Here is a 23989-nt window from a genome sequence, read left to right as displayed (position 1 = left end):
TCTGCAAAGGGGACAGGACGACTGCACCGTATTGAGGGGAGGATGGATGGGGCCATGTATCGCGAGATCTTGGCCAACAACCTCCTTCCCTCAGTAAGAGCATTGAAGATGGGTCGTGGCTGGGTCTTCCAGCATGACAACGACACGAAGCACACAGCCATGGCAACTAAGGAGTGGCTCCGTAAGAAGCATCTCAAGGTCCTGGAGTGGCCTAGCCAGTCTCCAGACCTGAACCCAATAGAAAATCTTTGGATGGAGCTGAAAGTCCGTATTGCCCAGCGACAGCCCCGAAACCTGAAGGATCTGGAGAAGATCTGTAGGGAGGAGTGGGCCAAAATCCCTGCTGCAGTGTGTGCAAACCTAGTCAAGAACTACAGGAAACGTATGATCTCTGTAATTGCAAACAAAGGTTTCTGTACCAAATATTAAGTTCTGCTTTTCTGATGTATCAAATACTTACAGTGGGGAGAACAAGTATTTGATACACTGCCGATTTTGCAGGTTTTCCTACTTACAAAGCATGTAGAGGTCTGTAATTTTTATCATAGGTACACTTCAACTGTGAGAGACGGAATCTAAAACAAAAATCCAGAAAATCACATTGTATGATTTTTAAATAATTAATTTGCATTTTATTGCATGACATAAGTATTTGATCACCTACCAACCAGTAAGAATTCCGGCTCTCACAGACCTGTTAGTTTTTCTTTAAGAAGCCCTCCTGTTCTCCACTCATTACCTGTATTAACTGCACCTGTTTGAACTCGTTACCTGTATAAAAGACACCTGTCCACACACTCAATCAAACAGACTCCAACCTCTCCACAATGGCCAAGACCAGAGAGCTGTGTAAGGACATCAGGGATAAAATTGTAGACCTGCACAAGGCTGGGATGGGCTACAGGACAATAGGCAAGCAGCTTGGGGAGAAGGCAACAACTGTTGGCGCAATTATTAGAAAATGGAAGAAGTTGAAGATGACGGTCAATCACCCTCGGTCTGGGGCTCCATGCAAGATCTCACCTCGTGGGGCATCAATGATCATGAGGAAGGTGAGGGATCAGCCCAGAACTACCCGGCAGGACCTGGTCAATGACCTGAAGAGAGCTGGGACCACAGTCTCAAAGAAAACCATTAGTAACACACTACGCCGTCATGGATTAAAATACTGCAGTGTACACAAGGTCCCCCTGCTCAAGCCAGCGCATGTCCAGGCCCGTCTGAAGTTTGCCAATGACCATCTGGATGATCCAGAGGAGGAATGGGAGAAGGTCATGTGGTCTGATGAGACAAAAATAGAGCTTTTTGGTCTAAACTCCACTCGCCGTGTTTGGAAGAAGAAGAAGGATGAGTACAACCCCAAGAACACCATCCCAACCGTGAAGCATGGAGGTGGAAACATCATTCTTTGGGGATGCTTTTCTGCAAAGGGGACAGGACGACTGCACCGTATTGAGGGGAGGATGGATGGGGCCATGTATCGCGAGATCTTGGCCAACAACCTCCTTCCCTCAGTAAGAGCATTGAAGATGGGTCGTGGCTGGGTCTTCCAGCATGACAATGACACGAAGCACACAGCCATGGCAACCAAGGAGTGGCTCCGTAAGAAGCATCTCAAGGTCCTGGAGTGGCCTAGCCAGTCTCCAGACCTGAACCCAATAGAAAATCTTTGGAGGGAGCTGAAAGTCCGTATTGCCCAGCGACAGCCCCGAAACCTGAAGGATCTGGAGAAGATCTGTAGGGAGGAGTGGGCCAAAATCCCTGCTGCAGTGTGTGCAAACCTAGTCAAGAACTACAGGAAACGTATGATCTCTGTAATTGCAAACAAAGGTTTCTGTACCAAATATTAAGTCCTGCTTTTCTGATGTATCAAATACTTATGTCATGCAATAAAATGCAAATTAATTACTTAAAAATCATACAATGTGATTTTCTGGATTTTTGTTTTAGATTCCGTCTCTCACAGTTGAAGTGTACCTATGATAAAAATTACAGACCTCTACATGCTTTGTAAGTAGGAAAACCTGCAAAATCGGCAGTGTATCAAATACTTGTTCTCCCCACTGTATGTCATGCAATAAAATGCAAATTAATTACTTAAAAATCATACAATGTGATTTTCTGGATTTTTGTTTTAGATTCCGTCTCTCATAGTTGAAGTGTACCTATGATAAAAATTACAGACCTCTACATGCTTTGTAAGTAGGAAAACCTGCAAAATCGGCAGTGTATCAAATACTTGTTCTCCCCACTGTATATAGAGCTAGGACTGGGGATGAAGGTATATAGAGGTAGGACTGGGGATGAAGGTATATAGAGCTAGGACTGGAGCTGGGGATTAACATATATAGAGCTAGAACTGGTGCTGGGGCTGAAGGTTTATAGAGCTAGGACTGGGGGTGGGGCTGAAGGTATATAGAGCTAGGACTGGGGCTGGGGCTGAAGATATATAGAGCTAGGACTGGAGCTGGGGCTGAAGGTATATAGAGCTAGGACTGGGGCTAGGGCTGAATATATATAGAGCTAGGACTGGAGCTGGGGATTAACGTATATAGAGCTAGGACTGGGTGTGGGGCTGAAGGTATATAGAGCTAGGACTGGGTGTGGGGCTGAAGGTATATAGAGCTAGGACTGGGGCTGAACGTATATAGAGCTAGGACTGGGGCTGAAGGTATATAGAGTTAAAACTGGAGCTGGGAATGAATGTATATAGAGGTGGGGCTGGGGGTGAAGGTATATAGAGGTAGGACTGGGGCTGGGGATGAAGGTATATAGAGCTAGGATTAGGGCTGGGGATGCAGATATATAGAGCTAGGACTGGAGCTGGGGATTAACATATATAGAGCTAGAACTGGTGCTGGGGCTGAAAATATATAGAGCTAGGACTGGGGGTGGGGCTGAAGGTATATAGAGCTAGGACTGGGGCTGAACGTATATAGAGCTAGGACTGGGGCTGAAGGTATATAGAGTTAAAACTGGAGCTGGGAATGAATGTATATAGAGGTGGGGCTGGGGGTGAAGGTATATAGAGCTAGGATTAGGGCTGGGGATGCAGATATATAGAGCTAGGACTGGAGCTGGGGATGAAGGTATATAGAGCTAGGACTGGGGGTGGGGCTGAAGGTATATAGAGCTAGGACTGGGGCTGAACGTATATAGAGCTAGGACTGGGGCTGAAGGTATATAGAGTTAAAACTGGAGCTGGGAATGAATGTATATAGAGGTGGGGCTGGGGGTGAAGGTATATAGAGCTAGGATTAGGGCTGGGGATGCAGATATATAGAGCTAGGACTGGAGCTGGGGATGAAGGTATATAGAGCTAGGACTGGGGGTGGGGCTGAAGGTATATAGAGCTAGGACTGGGGGTGGGGCTGAAGGTATATAGAGCTAGGACTGGAGCTGGGGATGAAGGTATATAGAGCTAGGACTGGGGCTGGGGATGAAGGTATATAGAGCTAGGACTTGAGCTGGGGATGAAGGTATATAGAGCTGGGGCTGGAGCTGGGGATGAAGGTATATAGAGCTGGGGCTGGGGCTGGGGATGAAGGTATATAGAGCTAGGACTGGAGCTGGGGATGAAGGTATATAGAGCTGGGGCTGGGGATGAAGGTATATAGAGCTAGGACTGGAGCTGGGGATGAAGGTATATAGAGCTAGGACTGGAGCTGGGGATGAAGGTATATAGAGCTAGGACTGGGGCTGGGGATGAAGGTATATAGAGCTGGGGCTGGGGATGAAGGTATATAGAGCTAGGACTGGAGCTGGGGATGAAGGTATATAGAGCTAGGACTGGAGCTGGGGATGAAGGTATATAGAGCTAGGACTGGGGCTGGGGATGAAGGTATATAGAGCTGGGGCTGGGGATGAAGGTATATAGAGCTAGGACTGGAGCTGGGGATGAAGGTATATAGAGCTAGGACTGGAGCTGGGGATGAAGGTATATAGAGCTGGGGCTGGGGATGAAGGTATATAGAGCTGGGGCTGGAGCTGGGGATGAAGGTATATAGAGCTGGGGCTGGGGATGAAGGTATATAGAGCTGGGTCTGGGGATGAAGGTATATAGGACTGGGGCTGGTTCTGGCGGGGAGAGGAGAGTTGATTCTGTGCTACCTTTCTCTCTCTCTCCTGTCTCCTGTACAGTGGCAGCTGCTCCTAACAGGTGCGTGGCTGCCTCCAGGCAGATGGTCCGAGAAATTAGGTAGTTGGCAGGTTCCTTCACGCAGCCCACTGTCCCCCCCTCCCTGCCACACACACACACACACACACACACACACACACACACACACACACACACACACACACACACACACACACACACACACACACACACACACACACACACACACACACACACACACACACACATAGACATAGACACTTAGCAACAAACATTAGTGATAGGGGGAGGTTGGCGGAGGAGAGGTAGGGAGAGCAAGAGTGGGAAATGATAGATAAAGACAGAAAGATGGAAAGAGAGAAAGACGGAAAGAGAGAAAGAGAGAAGGAAAGCAATAGACACATCCTTGCATCACTTTCTTGAATCTCCCAAGTGGCACTGTCAACAATACCCCCACTTTGTCCTCTTTCCCCTGAACATAACCATTTCTCAGTTTAGAATCTCCATATTCTCACAAGAACTTCCAACCTGGATTTCTCAATAGGCTGTACATGCTAGACTAGTGTACCCTTCAAATGTAAACCTTGCTTGCAGAGGCAGATTTCGAATGATATTCAGCCTGGCTCTATCTATTAAACATGACTGACTGACTGACTGACTGACTGACTGCCACTTGGACAGGTGCTGTGATGTGGAATGGGATTTCAGTGGGGAGTCGCTCCCGGTGCCTAACTGTGTCATTGGTATACAGTTCAACCCAGAGTTCTGACACCAGGCACCAGTAACCCCAAAAAGTCCAACATTATTTTTTGTTGTTGTGATTTTTCATAGAGGATGAAAAGCAGTGAGGCTGGCTGAGGTGTACCTGCTTAGACGGCCCTGTACTGGGGGTTAGAGGAGATTACCCAGGCCAGGCTGGCTGAGGTGTACCTTCTTAGATGGCCCTGTACTGGGGGTTAGAGGAGATTACACAGACCAGGCTGGCTGAGGTGTACCTGCTTAGACGGCCCTGTACTGGGGGTTAGAGGAGATTACCCAGACCAGGCTGGCTGAGGTGTACCTGCTTAGACGGCCCTGTACTGGGGGTTAGAGGAGATTACCCAGACCAGGCTGGCTGAGGTGTACCTGCTTAGACGGCCCTGTACTGGGGGTTAGAGGAGATTACCCAGACCAGGCTGGCTGAGGTGTGTGTGTGGACCATATAAACGTGCTGCAGGCATTGGGTATACTGGGTCGGTGGGGGCATGTCACAGCTCACACACATGCACACGCACACACACACAAACCCGATGCCCCTTTCCCATACACACACACACATTGGGCACATCTGGGGCATGTGAGTCGACATCTGTCTGGGCCTCACCCGTAGGGCCACCCTGAGCACTAATGACCTCTCTGTGCTCGTCTCTGCTCCAATGCTTTACAAATGACTGAGGGAGAGGGAGAGAGAGAGAGAGAGAGAGAGAGAGAGAGAGAGAGAGAGAGAGAGAGAGAGAGAGAGAGAGAGAGAGAGAGAGAGAGAGAGAGAGAGAGAGAGAGAGAGAGAGAGAGAGAGAGAGAGAGAGAGAGAGAGAGAGAGAGAGCGATTGCACTAGCTGTAACACTGCTAACAGTAAGAGTATGTGTAATCTTGAAAAACAATACATTTCTTTGTAAGAAAATATTTTCCTTGAAGGAGGCAGACAAATGTTTTGAATGTAATTACATGGAAGAAGGCAGGAAAATGGTTCCAAAATGGTTCATTTGTGAACCATAATTTCAAACCTGAGCCATTCATTCATGAAGGTCAGTCCTAATGATATAGCGTTGTTTTTGTTTCTACAGGTCCTGATAGAGGGGGGCTTTGGAGAAATCACCACAGAGATAGCCGAGAGCCAGGAGTTCTACTATGCTGAGGACTACCACCAGCAGTACCTCAGCAAGAACCCCGGCGGATACTGTGGCCTGAGCGGCACCGGAGTCTCCTGTCCAATAGGACTCAAGAAATAACCACATCTGTCCAATAGGGAATGACCACCAACCTCTGATTGTCTGATTTTGACTAGGAAATGTAAATACGCATTTCCGCTTGCTCATTGCAAAATAAGTCTATTTTCTATTAATTTAAATGGAAGTCACCTTAATTATGATGCAGTACTGAAGCATATTCAGGGTTTATATAAAAACAGTCCGTATCTGAGTAGTTTAAGTAAGTAGTTTGGTAATCAAGCACTACATACATAAGACCTGTTTAAATGAATGCACATTCAGGTTTTAGTGTACATTGTTTTGTTTGAATCAAATCAACTACAGTATGTACATCTGATTGAACTCTGTGGTGTGTGCTGGTGGATTAAATGATGAAGCGGTGTGTTGATATGTATGGCTGTTTGGCTGGTTCCGTTGCGTGGTGTTTGGTGTGTTGGATGACCTCCTTTCTGTGATCTTTGCCTTAAGCCTTGTTCTGATCACTCCCTGACTCATCTGTCAGAGGGGTGTGTGTGGCTTGTGCAGGCAAACACTCAGTGGGAGAGAGCCCTCTGCCAGGGCCTGTGTAGCTTGGCATCACTATAACACAGTGAGAGAGATAGAGAGGGGTAGCTGGGCACGCACGCACGCACGCACGCACGCACGCACGCACACACACACACACACACACACACACACACACACACACACACACACAGAGAGAGGCTGGCAATCCCCCTCCCCACACAGGGACTGGAGCAAGGCACTGTGGGTAGGCCTAATGGCTGAAGGACACATTGATGCACAATCGGCTGTCACTAGCTACCCAGCCACCCATCCAGCTACCCAGCTACCAAGCTACCCAGCCAGCTACCCAGCCAGCCAGCTCTTGAATAAAAGAGCTGACTGACAACCCACACAAACAAAGAAGAGCCTTTATGCTGGGCTCGCACATCAACATTAACATGCATTCCAGGATATGATTCCTTTGGTGTAGCGTTGGTTCTCTTCACTAACAAACAGCGTGCCAATACGCTGTGATCATGTCCGTTTACAATGGGCTGCTGCTGGAACAGAGACAGTAGAGAAACCATTGTTCCCAACAACCCAAGGAAATGGGCTGAATCCTTTTTCTATCGCTGAAGAATCTTTTGACGCTGTAAAAAACATGCAGGACATTTTTTCCAAAGCCATTCTCCTTAACACTCCTCCACTGAACAACAATAGTTTTCATCGGCTGATGTGGGGTTTGTGAGGGTGAGTTGCAGTTCTACAGTAGCCTAAGCATGGTCTTTGGTTGAGTTTGGATGTAATAATAAGGAGGAGTGTTAGTGAGGTGAATCAGTGATTGCTCTACTGGATGGATGGATGATGAATGGACGGACGAACGGACAGACTTGTGAGGTTTTTCAGCTGAGGTGTTTGTTTCAGTAAACATAATGATGGTAGTAAAGGTTGGTTGTGGTGAAACTCTGCTGAGGTGTTTCAGTAGGCAGCTGAAGGCCATGCTGGCTGGGCTAATCCCCAGACCCAGACCAGGTGGCTCCTGCCCCAAGCTCCTCCACCTCAGCTGCCCCAAATCTGCCACCACAGCCTGGGCACAGCTCGCCTAGCTCTGGGGATCAGGATGCAGGACCAAAAATTGTCAGAGCACTGGAGCATGGTAACAGCACGCACACACACACAAACACACACACACACATGCTTAAACAAAACAAAACGGAGAGCTACGCAGCATGCTCACATATATGTACTATAGGCACATACAGAAAGTCACACAGCATCTCCCCCTGAAACAACCACTGATACGCACACACATTTTTACCAACAAAGAAACAAATGATATATTTATGCACTCGATGAAATAAATATTAGCAATGGAACACGGACAGAGCTAGTCTGAAATGATTCTATTGTACAGAGTGGCCTACTGTCTGTCATTCTAGCACTATAGTGATGTTTCAACATTGTCCACATGCTAACAGGCATTCAAAAGCCCCGTTTATACCTGGTACTAACATGGGTCCTTTGTCCTGATCTTTTCTACATTCTGATTGTACCCATATTTCCAGAAATGTGTCTACACATGGTATTAAAATGTGTCTGCATTGTGACCAGATTTCCTGGTCCCTTCCTTTATGCAAATTATTTCACAGCTATTCTTTCAAAATATGATTTTTTATTTAATGTAAGACACATTGATGTAATCAGTCAATGGTGCCACCTGTTAATGATTTTATAGGGTGGAAAAATTATGATATAAATGGTTTCTCTGTCCAGATCTGTTTACACTTGTAAGATATCCAGACACAATGCTTGTCTGACTACCTCCGGATGTGGGCAGGAAGATCTGAACGCATTACAATGTGTCTTTTGATTGTCTACACCTGTCTGACAATGTGGGCACAATCAGAATGTGGACAAAATCAAGACAAAGGACGCAAGTTAGAACCAGGTATAAACGGGGCTATAGATTATTTTATGGTGGCATTTCACTTTATAATGATATGATCATTCCTTTTAATAACACCCATAAAATCAAATCTCAGCTGCTTAAATTTGGCCATAAAACAGGCAGCATATAAAATGGAAGGTATTTACTGCCTCCTAGTGGGCCATGCAGATATTGCTCTGCTCTGCAGAGAGGCGAATTGATTTATGTCTGCTGTGAAGTTTTACGATGCAATGAAATAGAAGATGGTAAATCCTAATCTATTACTCACAAGCATCACAGTCTCATATTATTATTACCGAAAACCACAGGTTCATCAGCAAACACTTTATTTACGGTCTGTCTCCTAACGGCTCCATAAAGACCTAGACGTTTGGCAAGCAAATTGGACATAAACACTGCTTTGAAAATAAGTAATGGAATGTATTAATAATAAACCAAGTATTTTTAGGGTCACATTTTGCATTACAATTTTGTTATTAGCGTGTAATTACCCCTATAAGTACAGTGTAATAAATCCAGAATTGTGTTACATGTACCCATTGAAAGGATAGGGTAAGAGTTAGTCTAACAGCTGTAAGTGCATTGTATTACCATTCTAGGGTTTCAGCTCCACCATGTATTACCCTAACCCTAGACCCTAGACTGATAATACATTGCACTTAGAGCTAAAACCCTAACTCCAACCCATAAAACAATCCGTTACTCTACAACCCTGGTGAATGTTACATGTTTGGCAAGAATGATGATTGATGTCACTGTTGTGTCTTTATTCTCATCCTATAGTCCAAGCCTGTGGTTTCTACATGTCTATATGGGAGCCAGTTAGTGAGTGGTTTGTGTCTGGATGACCGAACAGCTAGAAGGAGACAGGAGACTGAGGAGTAGAGAGGAAAGGAGGGAGAGTCAAAGCACCACTTTTCATGTCATTTCTGTCCTACAGCAAGGACAAAAAGTTGAAGCCTTCCTAAACATAGCCTGTAGCCCCCTGACTGAACAATGAACATCAGCGTCATATTGTAACCTGTCATCCACACTAGAAGGGGCGGGCACTGGAAACACCACCATGATTTACGGCTGTTGCGTCAGCATCACCCTAGAAACCCACGGCAACAGTGGAGTGAGGGGAATAACAAGCGATCTCCAACAGAGTATAAAGCAATAAGGAACAAACGGGAGCGAGAGAGAGGGTGGAAGGGAAAGAGAGAGAGAGATGAGGTGAACGTTGCGTTTATCACAGTGATGTCCTCTTTGTTCAAAATGAAACACCGTACAATGGTGATGGCTCTTGAGAAAAAACTCGACTTGCACCGAATTGGCCGTGGCTAGCCTTACACACTGATGTTCCACAAGGAAGGGAATTAAAGGGGATGGAGTGACGGTTAGCTGAATGGGGAGACTTTACAAGATAGGAGTCATGTAAATGGAGGCTGGGCTGGGGAGGTGATGTAGACGCTTTTCATTTTCCTATACAATCAGTAGGCCTATAAGCAACAGAGCCATGAAATAACAACACGAGACAATTAATTAAAACCAAACTATTTTAATACTACCATAGAATCATTTGAACTACTTGTACATGGCTACCATGAATATTTGTACAAAAATGCAGTAAAAATAGTATTGATTAATATATACAGATATGTCTCCTTAGTGTAGGCAGGCAGGTTGTTGTAACGTTACATGTAGAATGACAAGTACATTGATGGTCATACACAATTTTTTACACAATACACATATTGGTTACCCCCATCACTGATATTCCCTTCCAATCCAACTGACTCTTAGAAGAAACAGATAATAATATAATGATTTTAATTTGAAAATAAAATACAAATATCGGGACATGTTGAATCATACACAGGTACATAGTGTCTACCGTGTTTAAGTTTTGAGGAATATGACTGCAGGACAAGATTTTAGCGCAGAGTCAACAGACCAGAGGTCTAGGCGAAAGACACCAAAGTCCAGAACAAAAAACATTGCATGTATACAAGTCACCTCATTGAGGGTAGTAATGGTGGCTGTAGTACAAACCTTGGACAGTGGCATGTCATTGTGTTGTGTCTGGTCCATCTGACCATACAGTGAGGGAACAGTGTCTTAAAGCCAGCATGTATGAAATAAAACAAGGAAGAGGAATACACTATTGTAACCATTTGATATGCACCATATACAATACATGATTCAAACCTGGTGTTTTTAGGAAAGGGCCTGTATTCAATTGCATTTGAAGTCTATGACTTCCACAAGGATAGTGGCTCATTATTACCAACATCCTTTGATCTGCTTAAAATATTAATTAGAATGACTGTAAATGTTATACAACAACAGATAGGAAAATATTGCAGGTAGAATAAAACTACAACCTACTGGAGCTGGTTGGACTTAAACTACATCTTACTGGAGCTGGTTGGAATGAAACTACAACCTACTGGAGCTGGTTGGAATAAAACTACAACCTACTGGAGCTGGTTGGAATTAAACTACAACCTACTGGAGCTGGTTGGAATTAAACTACAACCTACTGGAGCTGGTTGGAATTAAACTACAACCTACTGGAGCTGGTTGGAATTAAACTACAACCTACTGGAGCTGGTTGGAATTAAACTACAACCTACTGGAGCTGGTTGGAATAAAACTACAACCTACTGGAACTGGTTGGAATAAAACTACAACCTACTGGAGCTGGTTGGAATTAAACTACAACCTACTGGAACTGGTTGGAATTAAACTACAACCTACTGGAGCTGGTTGGAATTAAACTACAACCTACTGGAGCTGGTTGGAATAAAACTACAACCTACTGGAACTGGTTGGAATTAAACTACAACCTACTGGAGCTGGTTGGAATAAAACTACAACCTACTGGAGCTGGTTGGAATAAAAAAAAATAAGTTAGTGCACTTTGAACTGGGTATCAAATCTGTTCATTTGAGCCATCATTATCAGAGATGGGGATTGGAATGATGTACAGTGAGGGGTTACAGTGAGGGTTTAGAGTGAGGCGTTAGAGTGTATAAAAGCACCCAGGGTTGAATCAGTGGGTCACAGTAATGTAGAATCAGAGTGTAGGTGCAATGTCTGAAACAGGATGGGTCAATAGTTTGGACAATAGAAAATTGATCACAACGCCAGTTCTCCACAAATAGACAGGGAGGTCCAATTTGTACAGGGCTTGTTCTACTGCCTATGAGTTAAACCAGGCACACCAACACAGGAAAAACAAAACACACAATAAAGGAAAACAAACATGGTTGTGTGTGTGAGTACAGTATGTAATTCCCCTTGACCATCTCGACAGAAACTGTGTAATAGCACTTGGAAGATTTGTGTAACATAACTCTGTAACAACATCATTTTTTTCTGTTTTACTCCTCTCAGGATCATCATCATGCATTTATTTTCTTCGTTGTGAGTTTGAATAAATGTTTCTTTCTCGCTCCCTACAGAGGCACATAAAGGAAACACGAGGAAATCCCATGACTGAACCACGGTTCTCAGACAACACAATATCTCTATAAAAATGTAACCATGCACTTTATAGACTGGCTTCACGTGATGATATATGATTGGCTTTCCATTTCAGCCTATGAGGAAAAGGTGGCCACCAGGCATTCCGTTTTTTCTTTGTTAAGTTTTTTCTTTTGTTTTCTTATACTCCTTTTTCTTGAAACAGACTTTCAAGGACAAGACATGGACACAGAAAGATTGACATTGAGGAACAATCACAGAAATGTCATTGTACATAATGCTTTCACTGTAAGATGCATGGATTGTAACTGTTATTAGCATTGTTTTCTGTGAAGAACACCGATAGCCAGAAAACACAGGGAGATAAAAGAGAGAAGTTAGAGAAGAGAGAGAGAGAGGTCAAATTGACAGCTTCATACAGAAAACAGAACAAAGTAAACACACAAACTATATCAGACCAGTGCATGCAAGATTGAAAGAACTCCCATGGTCGACAGACAGCACTGATAACACAATGAATAACCTCTGACAACTTGAAGGGACTATAAGACAAAGTATTGACCATAATGCTCCTTCAGATTACTTCAACTCATGCAGCGCCAGAGTCATCCCACCACCTCAGTAGCTAGCATGCCCTAATGAGAGAAGCGCTATTCATTGTCAGTGCTTGTGGTACATACGCAGTGGAGCGAGAGCAAGGCTAACACACGTCTATAAAGGCGACCAATGGGCTTCTTTACACTGGCATTCGCCACAGCCCCTAAGCCAATCAGAGGCCCGAGCTCAAAGCAAGGTGCTGCCCCATCACTGCTAACTGTGTGACATTACAACAACAGAATCATACAGACAGGAACCAATCACTGAGGGTATGGTGGCTGAATCTTGATGTAAGTATGGAGTATTGCCAACACAATCATACATGTAGCACATCAACGGCTGTATGTCGACGAGGATGAGGAACAGAGAGCACTCCCCTTCTGGCCCGGGCGGGGCGGCCGTAGGGTGGGGAGTGCTGAACACGGGGAATGTTCCTGTGAGAGAGAGACGGGGGATCGATTCTCCTTCCTCCAGATGACGATGTTACGGCAGGAAGTGGCAGGGGGACAGAGTTCAGTGAGAAGTAGGAAGGTCAGGGCGCCGGGTCTGGATGATTTTTGGTTTGGGGCAATTCTTTGGTTCCTCCACTTCCTCGGTGTCGCTGTCGCAGACGTGGACAACAACACTGGGGGTGGACTCTGTTCCCGCATGCAGCTCAAACTTCTCTCCTGTAGACAGAGAGAGAGACGGGCGAGAGAGAGAGAGAGAGAGAGAGCAACATTTTAGCACAGTTGAAAAATACATGGCAAATAGAAATCCAATATGGATGGTGTTAAGAGATAGATGGGAGGGGTTGAATGGAGCTGAACGTTGGGAGTAATAACAACTAATATCAACTAGATAACTAATGTAAAAAATACTGTGCCTGTAAAACATGTATACTTTAAGAACTTCTGTGAAAGAAATAGATGGGAGAGGTTGAGGGTAAAGGAAGGACATAAGTAATAGATGGGAGAGGATGAGGGTAAAGGAAGGACATCAGTAATAGATGGGAGATGTTGAGGGTAGAGGAAGGACATCAGTAATAGATGGGAGAGGTTGAGGGTAGAGGAAGGACATCAGCAATAGATGGGAGAGGTTGAGGGTAAAGGAAGGACATAAGTAATAGATGGGAGAGGTTGAGGGTAAAGGAAGGACATCAGTAATAGATGGGAGAGGTTGAGGGTAAAGGAAGGACATAAGTAATAGATGGGAGAGGATGAGGGTAAAGGAAGGACATCAGTAATAGATGGGAGATGTTGAGGGTAGAGGAAGGACATCAGTAATAGATGGGAGAGGTTGAGGGTAGAGGAAGGACATCAGCAATAGATGGGAGAGGTTGAGGGTAAAGGAAGGACATAAGTAATAGATGGGAGAGGTTGAGGGTAAAGGAAGGACATCAGTAATAGATGGGAGAGGTTGAGGGTAAAGGAAGGACATAAGTAATAGATGGGAGAGGTTGAGGGTAAAGGAAGGACATAAGTAATAGATGGGAGAGGTTGAGGGTAAAGGAAGGACATAAGTAATAGATGGGAGAGGTTGAGGGTAGAGGAAGGACATCAGTAATAGATGGGAGAGGTTGAGGGTAAAGGAAGGACATCAGTAATAGATGGGAGAGGTTGAGGGTAAAGGAAGGACATAAGTAATAGATGGGAGAGGTTGAGGGTAAAGGAAGGACATAAGTAATAGATGGGAGAGGTTGAGGGTAAAGGAAGGACATCAGTAATAGATGGGAGAGGTTGAGGGTAGAGGAAGGACATCAGTAATAGATGGGAGAGGTTGAGGGTAAAGGAAGGACATAAGTAATAGATGGGAGAGGTTGAGGGTAAAGGAAGGACATAAGTAATAGATGGGAGAGGTTGAGGGTAGAGGAAGGACATCAGTAATAGATGGGAGAGGTTGAGGGTAGAGGAAGGACATCAGTAATAGATGGGAGAGGTTGAGGGTAGAGGAAGGACATCAGTAATAGATGGGAGAGGTTGAGGGTAGAGGAAGGACATCAGTAATAGATGGGAGAGGTTGAGGGTAGAGGAAGGACATCAGTAATAGATGGGAGAGGTTGAGGGTAGAGGAAGGACATAAGTAATAGATGGGAGAGGATGAGGGTAAAGGAAGGACATCAGTAATAGATGGGAGATGTTGAGGGTAGAGGAAGGACATCAGTAATAGATGGGAGAGGTTGAGGGTAGAGGAAGGACATCAGCAATAGATGGGAGAGGTTGAGGGTAAAGGAAGGACATAAGTAATAGATGGGAGAGGTTGAGGGTAAAGGAAGGACATCAGTAATAGATGGGAGAGGTTGAGGGTAAAGGAAGGACATAAGTAATAGATGGGAGAGGTTGAGGGTAAAGGAAGGACATAAGTAATAGATGGGAGAGGTTGAGGGTAAAGGAAGGACATAAGTAATAGATGGGAGAGGTTGAGGGTAGAGGAAGGACATCAGTAATAGATGGGAGAGGTTGAGGGTAAAGGAAGGACATCAGTAATAGATGGGAGAGGTTGAGGGTAAAGGAAGGACATAAGTAATAGATGGGAGAGGTTGAGGGTAAAGGAAGGACATCAGTAATAGATGGGAGAGGTTGAGGGTAGAGGAAGGACATCAGTAATAGATGGGAGAGGTTGAGGGTAAAGGAAGGACATAAGTAATAGATGGGAGAGGTTGAGGGTAAAGGAAGGACATAAGTAATAGATGGGAGAGGTTGAGGGTAGAGGAAGGACATCAGTAATAGATGGGAGAGGTTGAGGGTAGAGGAAGGACATCAGTAATAGATGGGAGAGGTTGAGGGTAGAGGAAGGACATCAGTAATAGATGGGAGAGGTTGAGGGTAGAGGAAGGACATCAGTAATAGATGGGAGAGGTTGAGGGTAGAGGAAGGACATCAGTAATAGATGGGAGAGGTTGAGGGTAGAGGAAGGACATCAGTAATAGATGGGAGAGGTTGAGGGTAGAGGAAGGACAGGAGTAAAAACAAACAAAATAGAACTATTGTAAAATAGACTGTGTCCATAAAATGTATATAGTATATATAGTATGTATAAGCTGGAAGTAGAAGCCTAAGCGTTGTTGTTCACTAGTTTTATGGTTCACTAGTTAGGGGAGGGGTGGTAGGGTTAGAAAGTAATAAAGGAAAATATAATTTTTTTAATGTGTATATATATATGTGTATGTATGTATGTATTTATGTGTGTATGTGTGTGTGTATGTATGTATGTATGTATGTATGTATGTATGTATGTATGTATGTATGTATGTGTATATATATATTTATTTATTTATTTATATATGCCCAAATATATATGGGGGATTGGAAGTGATACAGATAATTACATTGATGGAAGCTACAATCTACCTGCAATATTAAAGCTGATCTACCCCCTAAATTGTAGTTTTTTTTAAACAGACAGAGAGAGAGGGAGAGCCGGGGGGGAGAGAAAGAGCAGAGGGGGGAGAGAGAGAGAGAGCAGAGGGGGGAGAGAGAGAGCAGAGGGGGGAGAGAGAGCAGAGGGGGGAGAGAGAGAGCAGAGGGGGGAGAGAGAGAGAGCAGAGGGGGGAGAGAGAGAGCAGAGGGGGGAGAGAGAGAGCAGAGGGGGGAGAGAGAGAGCAGAGGGGGGAGAGAGAGAGCCGAGGGGGGAGAGAGAGAGCAGAGGGGGGAGAGAGAGAGCAGAGGGGGGAGAGAGAGAGCCGAGGGGGGAGAGAGAGAGCAGAGGGGGGAGAGAGAGAGCAGAGGGGGGAGAGAGAGAGCAGAGGGGGGAGAGAGAGAGCAGAGGGGGGAGAGAGGAAGAGATGGTCAGTACAAGACATTTGAAAATGTAAATGTGTACATGACCTCAAGAGGGAGCCCTGGTTCCAAGAGAGACACTAAATCAGTGAGGAGAGGCAAACTCAACCTGGGTGATGATTTTCTCCTCATAATTACTAAACGGTCATATGAGAATTGGGGGCAGAAGCTTAATATACAGAAAGACTGTAATTCTCTGGTTAGGAGGACCTGAACCCAGGGAGGACTGAAGCAATATCCTCCCTCCCTCATTCCCTCCCTCCCTCCATTTCTCCTGAGGACTGGGCTCCTCAGCCAACCGCTGGGTGACGTCAATGCTGCTGCGTGCTGTCGCTCCGGGTCAGACAGTCAGAGTCAGAAAGAGGGAGAGGTAGAGGGGGAGAGAGGGAGAGGTAGAGGGGGAGAGAGGGAGAGGTAGAGGGGGGAGAGGGAGAGGTAGAGGGGGAGCGAGGTAGAGGGGGGAGAGAGGGAGAGGTAGAGGGGGGAGAGAGGGGGAGGGGAGAGGGAGAGGAATGCAGAAAACAGAGAAGAGAGTGAAAATGAAATAGACAGAGAAGGGGAGGTACTGAGAGGAAGAGAATGAGAGGGGGGGTAATAGAGGCCCAGCACATGCCCAGTACTCAGAACAACATCATGGAACTGTATAAGTATCAGACAACTCACTCCCGGATCAGTTACAGAGCCCAGAACACACACTCATCTCCACACTGGGGGTTCAGCACTCTCCTTAAGAGCTGTTATACAGTATACCCTAGCTATCATCTGTCATTTAGTACGTCTCAGGGGTTCTGATAACGACAACATTACAGCTAATTATCACATAATGACGCACACGCACACGCACACACACACACACACACACACACACACACACACACACACACACACACACACACACACACACACACAGCTCATTGTCATTCACAGCACATGCACTTGGCATTATCCCTGCTATTTCAGGCTCTGCTAACGAATGGGCTCTGCGCGTGCGTGCGTGCGTGTGTGTGTGTGTAGGGACTGTACTGTATGCAGTAACCTCACCATCTCTAACCCCATGGCAATGAACGCCTGTCCAGCCACAACCCACCTGGCCAGCTCCTATCAAAGCTATGTATTAACCAGGATATAATTGGATGGCACCTAATGGTTCGTGCCATGCGGAGCGTGTGTGTGGGGGTGGAAGGACAGATGGACAGCTGGACGTGATGGCCTCTCTCTTGGGGCTTCAGTGTGGCCTAGGCCCAGGACCACTAACACAGTGCAGCTACTTTTACAGCATTCCTTCAAGCCAGGCCAAACACTCCAAATAATACACTCTGAATCACCCTTTCTTAAATATACAACATTCCTTAGCAACAGTCCCAAAATAAACAGGTGTAGTAGACTACAGGACTGCTCTTCTGGTACAGAGTTAACCCCATAATGGGTGAGGCAACAATTCCTTCAGGAGCGTTTGACTGCTGCTGTACACACCTTTTCTATTCATATACTGTCCATACTGTCTATACACACCATTATATACATATACTTATAAACTGGGTGGTTCGAGCCCTGGATGCTGATTGGCTGACAGCCGTAGTATATGAGACCGTATACCACGGGTATGCGGCCTATGAACAGTCCGTAGCTGTGGTATATTGGCCATATACCACACCGCCTCGGACCTTATTGCTTAAATATACATGTATATTTATATTCCGGACTCTGACATTGCTCGTTCTGATATTTCACATTTGTGTGTATTGTTTTGTATTGCTAGGTATTACTGCGCTGTTGGCGCTAGAAACCTAAGCATTTTGCTGCACCTGCGATAACATTTGCAAAATATGTGTACGCAACCAATAACATTTGATTTGATATGTTTGCTGCATGCCATTCACTGACATCATCTGTTCTAGTGTGGAAATGTTTTCTTACTAGCGCTGGCTTTGCTGAGAGCTGCTTTATTGAGGGAAACTAGCACTTATTATGACTTTGATATGTGGTTGTCCCAACTAGCTAACTTAAAGTGAATGCACTACCTGTAATTAGATCTGGATAAGAGAGTCTGCTAAATGACTAGAATGTGAAATAAAAATGTTAAAGACCTTATCTATTCTACTGTATACTATAAGGGCCAATAGACCCAGCCATGATTTCACTGTATTACTACAGTATTACTACAGTATTACTACAGTACTGTACCACTGTTCCTTCAGCTCCAGACCCTGGTATAGTAATGGCAACCCCCTTGCCCACAGATGCACCTCAAATGTTTTTATTTCTCAGGCTTAGTGAGAGAGCGAGTAAAGGCTGGATACGTGCCTTGTAAACAAGCTGGGAACAACAAAAGCATTCTCTCCTTAACGAGGGCTTGTGTTGGAGGGAGGCAGACTGGTGGAGCCGTAATCACACTACACTCAGCTAGTCTCTCTGAAGGCTGGCGTTCATGTGGAAGCACTGGATGAAACACACACACACAAACACACACACAAACACACACACACACAAACACATACACAAACACATACACACACACACACACAAACACATACACACACAAACACATACACACACACACAAACACACACACACACACACACACACACACACACACACACACACACACACACACACACACACACACACACACACACACACACACACACACACAAACACACAAACACACACACACACATAGTGGCGACCCGTCATTCACCTGTTTTGAGCCTGTTTTGTTTGTTATTTTGGCATTAATACATGTCATATATCAGTTTGATAACAATGTAAAATATTGTAAAATCTATAAATATTGAGTTAATAAAGCCGCATACATTTTTGCTTTCTTACTTGTTTCAGCCTAGCTCAGTGCTTTCTGTGGTGGGCAGCCAGTAAAAATACAGAGAGTAGGGGTTGGTAATCTTCTCTAGTTGCACCGTGATTGGCTCAGTGTTCTGTCATTCATGGGGACATTACGTCACCGCGAAATCTACAGGGAGAGCTTGAAAGTTCAAGCCCCCTTGGGTGCTGCTATAGATTTACATTAGAAGTGCCCATCCAAGAAGGCTCAAGGTCATTGACCACAGATAAAATAATGACAAATCACGTTATATCTACCGTAGCTTTGATTGGACTGATTTCAAGAATTTCATGAATCACATCGACAATCTACTGGCAAATCCTTTTCAATCCTTGTCATATGAAGAGAAATTATAGATAAAACGTATCGGTGCTCATCGGCCATAAACATTACACAACAAGTCAGAAATCGCAACTTCAACAATGAGTGGTTTGGAAGGAATCAGTGGCTAACTGTAAGCATTGCAAAGCAATCACTATTTTGCTTCAACTGCCTGCTATTCGGTGGAGAGTGTGTGTGGTCCAGGTCTGGGTTTAAAACATCCGTCTGAAAGTGTCTCTTTTCCGAGCTTAAAAAGATAAACATTCACACGGAACACCATGGACCAGAAATGGTTGAATACATTGGCCATGTTATCAATCCAGCATGACTTCTGCCATGTTCAAAACAACTGTAAACTCAGAAATGGGAAATCTCAGACTTCAGTGAGTCCAACAAAACTGGGAACCTGAAAAAAACTATCTCCGACTGGAAAAATTTTGAACGGTCATCCTACTCGGAATTCCAAGTCGGCAACTCTGGCCTCTTTCTAGAGCTCCCTGAAGATCACTGACATCATGATTCAACCTTGTTTTTTTCAGACTTCCCAGTTGTCTTGAAAGCACCATAAATCCAGAGAATGCCAGACTTTGATGACAAAGTTTTATGACAAAATTTGCCCACAAGAAGGACCACCGTGCCAACTTCCTGTTCAAGTGAGCACAGCACAACAAGGTGAGTCCAAAAATGTATTGTATGCTGCTGCATAAATGATGTAATATTCCAGGGAGATATGTATTCTGTAGCTAAGAAAGTAATACTAAATGTATGTTGTGTAGTAAGCTGTTAGTAGCCCATGTGCCTCACCCTAATCATTTGGTCCCTTCCCCCTCATAACTTAGCCTACTGTTCTGACTTAGTGGTGCACATGTAGCCTAAAGCCTGTTTAAGAGAAATGTCATAATCGAATATTGTAAGAGCTTTCATTGTCTGCTTATATACCCCCTTTATTTATCCTACTGTTCTGACTTGGTGTACAGGGAGAATACTGTAAGAACAGCCCATGTTCTGAATTCTGTCGCTGTACATTTCAAAAGTTATATTGACTACGTCCGTCCTAGCTCGCTCATTAATGTCTTAATCAAAATGAAGGATTGCCTACCAGACAAGGCTCTGCTGATAGCCAGGTATAGCGGTGGTAAGGATTAACTCCATGCTGCTGAAAAGAAAACTCTGCTGTTGGGACAGCTTTATGTTGGCCTTAACAGTTTGTGGGCACCGTTTGTCACCGTTATAGTGCAATCAATGTATTGTTTAGTGTTGTGTTGTGTAGTGGCTTTGCTGACATGCAAATCTTGCCCCACCAAGATTTACATGTTAAAATTGCCAGTGCACACCAGAGTCTGGGTTCGCGCCCAGGCTCTGTCGCAGCCGGCCGCGACCGGGAGGTCCGTGGGGCGACGCACAATTGGCTTAGCGTCGTCCGGGTTAGGGAGGGTTTGGCCGGTAGGGATATCCTTGTCTCATCGCGCTCCAGCGACTCCTGTGGCGGGCCGGGCGCAGTGCGCGCTAACTGAGGGGGGCGGGTGCACGGTGTTTCCTCCGACACATTGGTGCGGCTGGCTTCCGGGTTGGAGGCGCGCTGTGTTAAGAAGCAGTGCGGCTTGGTTGGGTTGTGCTTCGGAGGACGCATGACTTTCGACCTTCGTCTCTCCCGAGCCCGTACGGGAGTTGTAGCGATGAGACAAGATAGTAATTACTAGCGATTGGATACCACGAAAATTGGGGAGAAAAGGGGATAAAATTTAAAAAAAAAAAAAAAAAAAAAAAAAATTGCCAGTGCAAACACACACACACACACACACACACACACGACACACACACGACACACACACACAAACACTTCCTCTCCTTGTGTAACTGGCTATTATTGCCACGCTGGAATAGGTCAATCTGACATGATCAAGGTATGTATAAGGAATGAGTAATTTGTTTCTGTAACCATATGCAAAGCCCTGCAGTTTTGGTCTTTCTCTTGCTGCTGGTTTTAATGGGGATGAGTTGAGACAGTTTAATGTAGTTAGGAAACAGCAGAAACATTACAATGTTTACAGCTTAAAGACGGTGTCAATAAACTAATATATGAAGGTTAATATTCAAAGATAATACTCTATTCTCTCTTAACTCCATCATTTGTTTGTTAAATGAACGTGAAACACCAGACTGACTGAGTCAACTCTCTCAGTAGTGCTAACCCTTAAAGCCTCTCCACTAATACTCTGAAGAATAAAAGCCTGCAATGCGCTCTCTCACACACACACACACACACACACACACACACACACACACACACACACACACACACACACACACACACACACACACACACACACACACACACACACACACACACACACACACACTATGGAGTATGCACGTACGCATACACACACACACACACACACACACACACACACACACACACACACACACACACACACACACACACACACACACACACACACACACACACACACACACACACACACACACACTATGGAGTATGCACGTACGCATACACACAAACATACACTAATGATGTATGCCAGATAGCTATGGTAAGCGCCTGTAATGTTTACAGTTTAAAAGGTAGAGCTTTAAAATAAAATGTTTCTATACAAACTGAACTCTACAGCCTTACATCAGTCTAAACAGGGTTTTAAAAGTGTACGTTCATATACATACTGCACTCTATTCCATGACATAAAAGGCATATGACCAGGCCTTATCACTGAAGTGCTACTTCAGTGTACCAGGAAATATTCACCACCAAGGCATCGTTATTGTTAGCCCAATCACATTTTAGCTGCTGCACTTGAAGTGTTCTAAACATGTCAGATAATAACCATTCCCACTTGCTTACAGTACATACCATTTACCCTCTACTCCAAAGACACTGTTTTCACACAGTCATCTTCAAGCACTACGATTCCCTGACCTCATGTCAGTCTCTGACCTCTGAGTTCAGAGACAGCCTCTGCTCCACTTCTGATTCTAGGTCAGTGTATAAACGAAAGGCCAGCGATACAGGAGGTAAAGACCAGTTTGATCCTGCTCTGCTCCACTCCCATGAATATGCAATATCCTTTAAATGAATATCTTATGCAACCCACTGTAGTCCCTAAACAGAGGAAAGAATGCAGTCACTTGAGAGACATTTCATGTGCTGTATACACTTACAGTGATTCAGTTAGTAGTGAAAGGGACTTATAGGGTTTGTGGGTTCCACCAGATGTATCACTGTGTGCTTGTGAGGGGACCTGCATGGTTGACTAGTAAAGGAACGTTTCAAGTGGGATATTTTTGTGCTTGTAAAAGTTAGACACCATATAGAGCGACTTAGAGGGCTGTGAGGCCATGAAGTGGCTGGTGTATGGTGGTAACCTCCAGCTGTCCTGGGGGTTTACACCCAGCGAGAGAGAGCTCTCGGCCCCAGAGAGACGTACCTGTAGCCCAGGCTGACCCATACTAACAGGGCCTGGGCTCCACTAACAAGTACACCTACAGTGTTAATGACTATGAATGGGAGATTTGCTTAGAACCAACTCTAACCGTCTGTAGAGTTATTATACAGTATGAAGCCTGTCAATGTCCCGTACACAATGAGCCTGGTTACAGTGACGGGTAAGATCACTTTCACCATCTTGTGCTTCATTGGACTAGGTGAATCACTACCTACAGTACCACTATCCACTACTATTACATCATAATAGATGTGCGTAATATCAAACAGGAACTCAATATGAATATGAAATGGTGTTCCAGTAAATATGAGAGGATTGTAAGTGTACTGTATGTCTATCTTGATAGATACAGGAAGATCATTCTATTCAAATGCAACTGATCTTGAGGACTCATATGAGTAACCAATCTTAGTTGTAGGCCTATGGTATCTTCCAGTTAGTGGGCCTATGCAGTCTTGCAGTCTATTCCCTGAGGTATAGGGATGACCCCAGCGTATCAGATCAGGGAGAGGAGGAGGGATAGAGGGAGCGAGGGTGAGGATAGAGGGACCGAGAGAGAGGGAGGATAGATGGAGCGAGAGAGAGTGAGATAACTCTCAGCGGGATGTGTTTTGATGGGATTTAGGGGGAGAGAGAGCTCCAGGACAGCAACACAATTAGACCCACCAAATCATGAGAAAACAAAAAGATAATTACTTGACACATTGTAAAGAATTAACAAAAAAACAGAGAAAACTAGAATGCTATTTGGCCCTAAACAGAGAGTACACAGTGGCAGAATACCTGACCACTGTGACTGACCCAAAATTAAGGAAAGCTTTGACTATGTACAGAATAAGTGGGTGGGAGGTAGTCTAGTGGTTAGAGAGTTGGGTCAGTAACCGAAAGGTTGCAAGATCTAATCCCTGAGCTGACAAAGCTGTTAACCCACTGTTCCTAGGCTGTCATTGAAAATAAGAATTTGTTCTTAACTGACTTGCCTAGTAAAATATATATATTTTTAAGAATAAAGTGAGAATAGCC

The 23989-nt window shown here is 44.7% G+C and overlaps 2 protein-coding genes across 7 annotated transcripts in view; one reads left to right on the top strand and one right to left on the bottom strand.

Moving 5' to 3' along the window:
- LOC139582931 (mitochondrial peptide methionine sulfoxide reductase-like) overlaps nt 1-6477 on the top strand; it is a 99046-nt gene extending 92569 nt beyond the window's left edge. For all 4 annotated transcript variants that reach the window (XM_071413411.1, XM_071413414.1, XM_071413415.1 and 1 more), the window contains one exon: nt 5942-6477. In XM_071413411.1, the coding sequence (XP_071269512.1) occupies nt 5942-6106 (165 nt within the window). In that variant the 3' untranslated portion in view covers nt 6107-6477. The remainder of the gene's footprint in view (nt 1-5941) is intronic.
- Nucleotides 6478-10043: 3566 nt separating this feature from the next.
- The window catches only part of LOC139582930 (calcipressin-2-like), a 121556-nt gene continuing 107610 nt past the window's right edge, over nt 10044-23989 (bottom strand). For all 3 annotated transcript variants that reach the window (XM_071413408.1, XM_071413409.1, XM_071413410.1), the window contains one exon: nt 10044-13255. In XM_071413408.1, coding sequence (XP_071269509.1) covers nt 13101-13255 — 155 coding nt within the window. In that variant the 3' untranslated portion in view covers nt 10044-13100. The remainder of the gene's footprint in view (nt 13256-23989) is intronic.

The sequence above is a fragment of the Salvelinus alpinus genome, chromosome 8 (assembly GCF_045679555.1).
Source record: "Salvelinus alpinus chromosome 8, SLU_Salpinus.1, whole genome shotgun sequence".
Classification (NCBI taxonomy): Eukaryota; Metazoa; Chordata; class Actinopteri; order Salmoniformes; family Salmonidae; genus Salvelinus; species Salvelinus alpinus.
Note: the sequence above shows the minus strand (reverse complement) of the source record. Positions and strands in the feature narration are given on the sequence as shown.